Genomic DNA, 9,165 nt, shown 5'->3' with positions numbered 1-9,165 from the left:
AACCGCCGCTGCGCACGGCCGCGGCAGTGATCCAGCGCATCCGCTGGGACCCGCGTCTCGACCCGGCCGACTTCTCTGTGGGCTACGCCGACCGCTTCTTGGGCGTGCGCGAGGAGCCCTTCTGCGCCTTCTGCTGGGACGAGCCGCTGGCGGCGCTGGGGCCCGGCGTCCTGGCCGTGCCGCAGCACCGAGTGCGCTACTTCCGCTTCCGGGGCCGCCTTGTGTGGGACCGCGCCTCGCGCACCGACCTCGTCTTTGGCTCGGGCTCGGCGGCGGGTCGCGGACCCACCATCCTGGACGCGCTTGACGGCGGGGACGCCCACGGGCCCCGGGACGCCCACGGCGGCGAGGACGCCCATGTCACTGAAGACGCCCACGAGCCCCGAGATGCGCACAACGGCGAGAACGCGCGTGTCCGCCAAGACACTCACGGGGCCCGGGACAAGTGCAACAGCGAGGATGCCGATGTCAGCGAGGACGCCCAGGGGCCCCAGAACGTGCACAGCGGCGAGGACGCAGTCGACGGCGTAGCCGTCGGCCCCGCAGACATCCAAACGGAAGAGCTCAGAGTGCCCCACTGGACAGAGCTAGAAGGGGTATGGAGGCCGGCCACCGTAGCCAGGACCACGGAGGCACAAAGTGGGGAGGCGCAAGTCCAGGTCGCCCCGGAAAGGCCTGTGGGAGATTTCCCGGAAACAGAAGCAGAGTGGGGTCCTGGGGCCTGGCCCTTGGACGGTGGAGAGACTGCTGGCGCCAGGTCTGTGGCGCCTCGCCAGCCCCGCCCCACGCATTTTGTGGCTCTCATGGTGACTGATCCCTGGCTGCAGGCGGGAGTGGCCAAGGCCCAAGAAGAGCTGATCCGAGCTGCGCCCTCCTGCGCTGCGTTCCTGGTACCCGCGGGCGCCCTGCACCTGACACTGGCCCTCCTGAGGCTAGCAGGCCCTGGGGAGGTAGCTGCAGCCCTCGGTGCTCTGAGACGTGCGCTCTCAGCCCCAGGGCTGGAGGCACCCCAGCAGCTGAGGTTTAGGCGCCTGCTTCTCCTGAAGCACCATGTACTCTGTGCCCCTCCCTGGCCCTCCCTTGAAAACATGGCCCAAGTGCTGAGACAGAGGCTGGAAGCGGAGGGGCTCAGAGTAGTTCGGCCCCTAGGGGGGCTGCACCCCCACCTCACCCTGGCCAAAGTGCCCCAAGGTTCTCCAGTCTGCCTCCCGGAGCCCGAGGTCATCCCCAGCCAGGAGCTAGGGAGCCAACCCCTGGGGAAGCTCTGGTTATGCCGCGTGGGCAGGGCAGGTGACACCTACCAGCCCCTGGCCGAGCTGCCCCTAGGGTGACAGCGCCCCTCAGACTCTGGAGAAGACAAACCTCCACCCCCAAAGAACCGGAGAAGATCCAGTCCAAGCAGGAGGAGGCAAAGTGCTCTCTCTCTCTCTCTCTTTAATTTTGGTTTCTCTCAAGCTTCCAAATGGTGCTCAGTGATCCAAGGAAAAGAATGAAGGAAGGAGAGGGGAGGGGAGAGGGAGGGAGGGGAGGCAGAGGAGGAACGTCTGGAAAAAAAGCAGCCTGACAGTCCAGCTGTTTGCAAACTCATTGCACATCCTCCAGTTACATGGCAGAAGAGGGGGAGGGCCGAAAAGAAAAAGGGGAGGAAGAAAAATAACTTAAATAAACACACACAAAAAGAAAAGAGAAGGAAACATGACGTGAGCTGGTGATCCATGGAGGCAGGGAGGGAGGGAGGGTAACCGTTTTACCTGTGCTGAACCAAAGAAGGGTGGGGAGCAGGAGGAGAGGGAGGGAAGGAAAAAAAAACCAGAAGAAACACTGGGGTGGAGGAAGGAAGGACACGGAAACAACTTAATACAACTGCAGACGAGGCGGCCCGGCCGAGGTCCCGCGATGATGGCCTCCGGCGTCCTCAGTGCGCAGTGGCGGCGTGGACGTGGCGGCTTGGCATCGGCATTTCTGGCGTGGGGGGCTGCGGGTGGGGCACAGTCTCTACACGGCGCCCCTAGCCCCAAACACTGAGGCCCCGGAGGGCTGGGTAACAAGAGTCTGTGGTGAAGCGGGTGGGTGGCAGGAGGCGAGCTGGTGTCGGTGCCCCCGCCACAGGCGGGCACGGGCGGAGCGGCCTGTCTTCTTCCAGCCCCGTGGCATGGGATGGGCCAGGGTGCCAGGTTGGTACCGGAGTACAAGCTCGAGAGAGAGAGAGAGAAAACACTGAGACAGCATTAGTAGAGGTGCAGGTGGACACAGAGCAGCCTACAGACCCCCAGCCCTCCGCTGTCCCACCCCGCCACCCCCAATCCCGTCCCTCAGACAAAAAATAAAAATGTAGAAAAAATCTCTGTACAGACTCCCCGGTGGGAAAACGGGGACAGGGATGGCAGCTCTTCCTGGAGCCTGCTCCCCATGAATTAATTTACAACCCAAGTCCATGGCTCAAAAACAAAATCGGCAAAGGCGGCACTGGGGGGCCGCAACCCTGCCCCCACCCACCCCCCGCCCCCATCCACGCTGGTGCTCAGAAGGCTGACAGCTGCGCCAGGCTGAGGCGGCAGTCGATGCTGGCGTTGTCCGGGCCCGTGTAGGCCAGGCCCAGGGGCTCGAGGAAGGCCCGGCAGGCGGCCTCGCCCTCGAAGGCCAGCTCGGCCTGCAGGTAGGAGACTGGCAGCGCAGGGCGGAAGCTACGGAGACAAGAGGAGAATGTGATGAGGCGGGCAGGGGGCAGGGGAGGGCCCCACGAGCAGGGAGTGGGTGCCCCCCCTTCGGGCACCCAAAGGGCTTCCTCAGCACGTTCCCTGCTGACCTCTCACCACCCCCCTACCCGCCCTCCCCACCTCCAGGGGCTCGGGGGGGCCCGGGGCAGGGGTGGTGGCCCCAGCCCCGGTTGTGCCCCCCTTCACCCTCACTTACCTGTACGGGGGGGACCAAGGAGAGGGGGTGGGAGGGAAGGGCCCAGCCGGCTCCTCTGCTGCTCAAGGGCCTGAGCAGGCCCACAGAGGAGGGCCCACTGTGGCCCAAGGGCAGGGGCCAGGCAGAGGGAGTGACCCGAGGCCACAGCCATGGGCACGGGCTGGCGGGCCTGACAGCTATTCTGGGGAACCTGCCCTTCCTGGTCAAAGTGCCTGGGGAACCCTGGGCACAGGGTCAGCCCACACTACACCCTGCACGCTGGCGCAGGCACTTGCAGTTGCCAACAAGACACTTGGCATGTGCCAGGAAACGGCTGTGAACTGGCTGAGCTCTCTCCCAGAAACTGTGTCAGCCCCGCCCTTTATGCGCGCACGCACGCGCACACACACACACACACACACACACACACACACACACGCACACACACGCACACACACACACACACACGCACACACACACACACACACACACACACACACACGAAGGAAGGAACCCGGAGCTCCAAACCACACAGCGAGTAAGCGGCCCAGAGGACAGGAACCAGTCCTGCCTCAGGCCCGTGCCACATCGTGGCCCTGCATATCCATGGGGAACACAGGAGAGCCTATTTCTCCCTGCATTTGACCTGGCCTCTTGCTCGCCCTGCAGCACTTGGTTCTGGAGGCTCTGGGAGGGAGGGACGTGTCTGCCAGGGAGTAAGGAAGGGGTGAGCCAGCGTGTGGCCAGTGCCAGGCCAGGGCCCCTGCTCCGAGGCACAGCCTGCCTGCACGACTCCCTGGAGCGGCTGTCCCGCTGCAGAGGGCAGACTGAGGGACAGTCTCCAGGGCCTCCCGTCACCCCTGTATGCAACCACGCCCTGTGTTTCCTGCCTCCTCCGTGTCCCTGCCCCACGTCCTTGTCTCTACTTCTGTGGCCCTGCCCCGGCTCGGCCTCTGCCTCAAATCTTCTGGACCCAAACTGGATCCCTGAGTGCGAGCATCTCCTAACTTCAGGGTGACTGTCCCTCCTCAGCTCCACACCATCCCTGTGGCTACGCTCACCGATGTGCCCCCTTGGACCTACTGACCTCTGACCGAGGGTTTTCAACCTTGGCAACACTGACCCTGGGGCCGGTGATTCTGTTGTGGGGCATCCTGGGCACGAGGGGCTCCACCCACTAGACAGCAGTAGCACCCCCTCGTTGTGACAACAAACGTCTCCTGACGTGGCCCCATGTCACCCTGGCCTGCCCACAAGTTCCCCACCACACACTGGTGCACGCGCACGGACACACGCACACACGCGCACGCACACGCACACGCGGCACTGCTGACCTCTGTTGAACAGAGGACCGTGCTGACCTGGCTTGCCCCCGAATCACTCCCGTCTCCCCTAAGCACTCTGCACCTTCAAGGAGCTCAAACAGAAACGGGGTCCTGTCTCATCGGAGCAGAAGCTACCAAGAGCAGGGCTGTCCTTCCTAGTCTGTCTCTACAGAGTGGGAGCTCAGGGACAGGAAAGCCTCAAAAGGTGAACAGAGATCTCGGAGAAAGGAAACCAAGAGCCCAGAGCAAGAAGACAGAGCAGGAGGAACACAGACTCGGCGGGGCGGGGAGGGCGCCCCGGAGCGGCGAGACAGGGTGGGACACGGAGATGCGGAGGGCGGACTGTGTGGAGGGAAGCAGGAGCGACTGGGGAGCAGCGCATATGTGGAAAGACAGACGGGCAGAGAGGACCGCAGGCCCGGGCACAGGAGCTGGAGGCCTGACTGCCCAGAGTGTGCGGAGGGAGGAGGGGAGACGGGGTAGATGGCGGCCAGGCTGGCAGAGAAGAGGGGCAGGGAGAGAACCCAGCCTCACATACGTTTTGATCATCGCCTTGAGGGCAGCTCTGCGCTCCCGGTCCGCAAACTTGTCCACCAGGTGCCCGGACATGCAGGGCGCTCGCGAGTACAGCCGGAAGAAGCGGTGGTAGTTGCCCAGGGCCCAGGCTGCCCTCAGCGCCAAGGCGTGAGCCACGCAAGGGTCTGCCTTCAGTTCCCGCGTGAGGTACGCCAGCTCCGTGGTGATGTCTGGGGCCCGAGACAGATGGGGTCAGGCGCACGCAAACCTGGGGGCCTGGAGCCACCCCGGTCTGCAGGCCGCCCCTCACCTCCTGAGTTCTTGGTGAAGATGTAGTAGAGGACCCGATAGGCGGTGAACTCGCCCACATTGCCCGGTAGGTTCTCGGCGTACAGCGACTTGAGCTGCGTCTGGCACTGATTGAACTCCTCGTGGTCACCCTGGAGCCGGGGGCACGGAGGACAAGACAGTGAGGCCACGACGGGGAGCCCCGGAAGAGCCGGAAAGGGCCCCAGCACGCCACTCACCTTCTCCAGGGCGATGCGGGCATGCGTCTCGTACACCTCCACCGTGAACTCTGTCCGCACGCCTTGCACCTGCAACGGTGAGAGCGCGGTGAGGCCGGGCCGGCCAGCGCTCGCCCAGAGCACGGCCCTCCCGGCGCCCCCCTCACCGTCAGGTCCTGCCGGATTGACTTCATCTGCTCGCAGGCGAAGGCGTAGTCCTGCTTCTCTTTCCAGTGGGACTTGACCATGCACAGTGATTTTTTCAAAACCTGGGAAGGGAACCGGACTAAGGCTCAGTGTGATTTCGGCAGGGTGGGCAAGGCCATGACAAACGCCCATTACGATTTCTTAAACTTGGCATTTAAGAAAAAGGCTGCAACATCAAAGCCATTTGGCAACTGGCTACCAACTTTAAAAGGAACCTGGGGCGCCTGGGGGGCTCAGTCGGTTGAGCCTCCGGCTTCGGCTCAGGTCAGATCTCACGTTTGTGGGTTCGAGCCCCGCGTCAGGCTCTGTGCAGACAGCTAGCTCAGAACCTGGAGCCTGCTTCAGATTCTGTGTCTCCCTCTCTCTCTGCCCCGCCCCCTCTCACGCTCTAGCTCTCTCTGTACCCAAAATAAATAAAAACAAAAACAAAAAAAAATTCTTATTATTAAAAGGAACCTAAAACACTCAGCAAGAATGCCGATTCCCAAGCCTCAGCTGCCCACACCAGGGCGTACCCTGGGGCTCCCCAGCCTCAGGTGCCCACATCGGGGCGTACCCTGGGGCAGAGCGTTAGCCACACGGCTGCCGCCCCCGTGCACAACCCAGCAGCACGTTCGCCCGTCTTGTGAAGCGCTGGCCTGGGGAGGCGGCTTCCTTCTCCCTGCCTCCTCAACAGCAGCCGGACGCCCAGAGCGGGGAAGGTCTCCCGAGGAGGCTACGCGACCTGGATCCAGGCTCCGGAGCCCGTCCCCACGCCACCCCCGCGCCGCTGCCAGCCCCTGCCGCAGGACCCGCCCCTCCCAGGCACTTACGGCCACAGGGCGCACAGTGGATGGGTCGGGAGCACAGGTGAGGCGCAGGTAGTGCTTGGTGATGTCAGGGCAGGTGCCCACGATCTGCAGCTCCTGCCAGTCGGGGTCCGCGCCGCTGTTCTCCAGGCTGCCCATCTGCAGCACCAGGGGCTCGAGGCGCAGGCGGCGGGAATGTCCATGCTGGAAGCGCGCCGCCCGCTTCTGCTTCTTCAGCTCACGCTCAGGGTCCTCGCACTCCAGCGCAGCCATCTTTTTGCGGCTGCGCTTGGTGGGAGCCAGGTCGTGCCTGGGAGACAGGTCAGGGTGAACGCGGCCGAGGTCACCGTCTGCCTCTCTGGAGACTCCCCGAGAACACAGCCCTCCCTCCTAGGAACTCTGATCTTGGTGCCGCCCCCCTGGGCACTTGCCCAAAGTCTCACCTCTTCCCACGCTGCGCCCTGCCTCGGCCCCGATCCATGTGGGCCCCCCGACCTCCTCGGCCCTTAGGGGGAGGGTTCCTGCGACCCACAGGGTGACACTCGTTCCCTGAGTAAGAACTGTCTGAATCCGAGTGGGAGTCGCTGCACAGAAGAAGCAGGAAGGTGAGGCCTGAAACGGCTGCTTCCCCCCAAGCCCCCTCCCTCCCCACCCCCAAACCTTGGCACCTTCTGCGGAAGTGGCGGGTGGGGGACCGGGAGGAGGAGCGGGAGCGCGAGTCCGTGCTGGAGGAGGAGCTGTTGTCCTTCATGAAGACATTGCGGTTGCCAAACTTGGCGAAGCTGCTGCCCCGGGCTCGGCCAGCACCCCCAGCCCCCGGCGTCCCTCGCTGGGACTGGGCACCCCCGCCCCTGGTCGCTGAGCCTGCCCCCCTGGGAGGATGAAGGCTGCTAGGGGCCTCCCACCGCTTCTTCTTGGGGCTCTCAGCCACAGGCTCCCGGGTCAGCCTGAGGATACAGCAGGGCAGGGCATCACCAACCCGGGGCCCCCACCCCAGCATCTGCCAGCCGCCCCGCAACACTGCACCGCGGGCAGGAGAGGAACTTACCCCGGCGGCTCGGCTAACACACTGCCAAACCGGGGGGCAGCCCCCAGGCTTCCTCGGGCTAGAGCGTGCTCTCCGCTGCTGAGCACCAGGCGCCTGGCAGCCTTCAGGGCCTCCATCCCACCCCAGGATAGGATTCCCTCCCCCAGGCAGCGCCGGCGCCTCGGCGCTGCCCTCCTGGGTCCCCCCCCCTCCCCGGGCCCAGCCTCCTTGCTCACTCTCAGGGCTCCAGGTGCCCAGGTGGGCGGGTCTCCACTCCGGCCCCACCCCCTGCCCCGGACCTACCCCGGCAGGGGCTCCCGGCTCCAGTCGATGGTGTAGGCGGAGCCATCCTGCAGCCGGGCCTGCAGCAGCTCCTTGAGCAGCTTCTCCGTCCGGTCCTTGTCCTCCTCCGACTCGCAGGCCGTGAAGCAGCGCTCCACGTACTCCTTCATGTCCTGCGGCCAGTCGTCGGGCTTCCCGGACAGGCTCCCCCTGGGGAGGGGCAGACGGGGTCTCAGCCAGGCAGCACCCCACGGCCAGTGAGACCGTCGTCGGCCAGTGAGACCGTCGTCGTCACCACTGCTTGCAGAGCTGACACGTGCCGGACACGCCTCCCGTGCCCTCTCCCCCGTCTCATTTCATGGTCACAGCAACCGAGGGGGAGGGAGGACCCCACCCCATCTCTGGAGGAGCCGACGGAGTCTGGGGTGCAGAACCCGCCAGCAGACCAGAAGCGAGGGAGCGCGACAGCAGCGAGGAGGCGGCCCTCACCGGTGGTTCTGGGCTTTCTCGGGGTTAGGCTGGGGGCCGAAGCTGCCGTGCTGACCCTCCGAGGTGGAGCTGAAGCTCTGGCTGGTGACGGCAAAGGGCCGCTTCTGAATGTTGAACTTGAGACCGCCAGTCCCAGGGGCTGCTGTGATGGCCACAAAATCTGGGATGAGGCCTCACCCCAGCCCACCTCAGACTGCCCCTTCCCTGGCAGCAGGAGACGCCCCGCTCCGGGGCACCTGCAACCAAAGCCTGGGGCTGCCCAACAGCCCAGAAGGACGGACCGGCATGCCATGCACCCCACGGCCCAGCCTCCACGCTCTCACCTCCCCAGTCTACCGCCGACTTACGCTTCATCCGGTTCCACAGCTGTTGGCCCTTCTTGGGCTTGGCAGGCTCTGAGTAGGCGTGTGGCCCGTAGGCCTGGCCCGAGGCGGGCCCTGCCTGGCTGTGCTGCGTGGCGGGGGCTGTTCCAGGCTGGGGGCCGCTGTTCAGAGGATGAGCCCCATGCGGGGCACTGGAGGGCTGAGGGGGCTGGGCTGCCGACAGCTGCTGAGGGGGTGCCTGGTAGGACATGCTCTCTTCCATGCCGGGGACCGGGGGCTGGGGGGGAAGCAGACCCCTCTGTGCCAGCTCTCACGCTGCCCCGCGGCCACAGCCAACGTTGGGCCGTGACCCTCCCCAACCTCACTGTCCGGAGCCTATGACAGCTGCCGAGGCTCAGGCTCAGACCCAGAGCCGCTCTCCCCTGGGCCCAGCTGTGGCCTGGCGGCGGTGGGCATTCACACCCTGCAGCCCACCTCCACGTGAGGGCCGGCTCCATAGCGCACCCACCCGGGGGCTCCTGTCTGAGCACATCCGTCACCAGTCAAGACACACAGGTGACTGCGCACATTTGAGGGAGCTCTGAGGGAGTGACAGGCCTGGCAGAGACGCAGAGCGGTCACGGGGCAGGTTCCGACACCGCCAGGGGGGAGCTGCGGTGCCAGGCCAGGCTTCCCCACCTCCGTGCACCAGCTCCACACTCCGCACTGCATGTTAAACGCCAAGGCCAGACTGTGCACATGACCGCACAGGTGCGCATGCACATGCTGGGCGAAAATCCTGAAGACAGGCTGCCACACTGAAAATGGCCC

The 9,165-nt window shown here is 65.0% G+C and overlaps 3 protein-coding genes across 4 annotated transcripts in view; 1 reads left to right on the top strand and 2 right to left on the bottom strand.

Annotated features, from left to right (window-relative positions):
• Nucleotides 1-1,684, top strand: part of LENG9 (leukocyte receptor cluster member 9) — a 1,942-nt gene extending 258 nt beyond the window's left edge. Inside the window, exon 2 of the mRNA XM_029924390.1 lies at nt 1-1,684. Coding sequence (XP_029780250.1) covers nt 1-1,331 — 1,331 coding nt within the window. The 3' untranslated portion in view covers nt 1,332-1,684.
• LOC115280019 (leukocyte receptor cluster member 8) lies at nt 1,394-8,889 on the bottom strand. 2 transcript variants are annotated; one of them, XM_029924599.1, is made up of 11 exons: nt 8,380-8,889; nt 8,033-8,174; nt 7,565-7,753; nt 6,903-7,181; nt 6,678-6,818; nt 6,259-6,544; nt 5,407-5,508; nt 5,261-5,329; nt 5,044-5,173; nt 4,756-4,963; nt 1,394-2,684 (listed from the first exon to the last, which is right to left on the bottom strand). In XM_029924599.1, the coding sequence occupies exons 1-11, from the start codon at nt 8,615-8,617 to the stop codon at nt 2,522-2,524; spliced, it is 1,947 nt and encodes a 648-aa protein (XP_029780459.1). In that variant the 5' UTR covers nt 8,618-8,889; the 3' UTR covers nt 1,394-2,521. The 2 variants fall into 2 exon arrangements, with proteins under 2 accessions (XP_029780459.1, XP_029780458.1); XM_029924598.1 differs by having other exon boundaries at nt 2,592-4,963.
• Nucleotides 8,890-8,972: 83 nt separating this feature from the next.
• The window catches only part of LOC115279887, a 3,355-nt gene continuing 3,162 nt past the window's right edge, over nt 8,973-9,165 (bottom strand). The window contains exon 4 of the mRNA XM_029924389.1: nt 8,973-9,152. Coding sequence (XP_029780249.1) covers nt 8,973-9,152 — 180 coding nt within the window. The remainder of the gene's footprint in view (nt 9,153-9,165) is intronic.

This window comes from Suricata suricatta, chromosome 16 (genome assembly GCF_006229205.1).
Source record: "Suricata suricatta isolate VVHF042 chromosome 16, meerkat_22Aug2017_6uvM2_HiC, whole genome shotgun sequence".
Taxonomy (NCBI): domain Eukaryota; kingdom Metazoa; phylum Chordata; class Mammalia; order Carnivora; family Herpestidae; genus Suricata; species Suricata suricatta.
Note: the sequence above shows the minus strand (reverse complement) of the source record. Positions and strands in the feature narration are given on the sequence as shown.

What these genes read in the sequence shown, in the direction of transcription:
- LOC115280019 (XM_029924598.1), bottom strand. Translation starts at nt 8,617, where the DNA reads ATGGAAGAGAGCATGTCCTACCAGGCACCCCCTCAGCAGCTGTCGGCA. An exon ending in GAGAAAGCCCAGAACCACCG is followed by an intron (nt 7,754 to 8,032) that starts GTGAGGGCCGCC and finishes GCCCCTCCCCAG; the next exon opens with GGGGAGCCTGTCCGGGAAGC. An exon ending in CAATCCGGCAGGACCTGACG is followed by an intron (nt 5,330 to 5,406) that starts GTGAGGGGGGCG and finishes TCACCGTTGCAG; the next exon opens with GTGCAAGGCGTGCGGACAGA.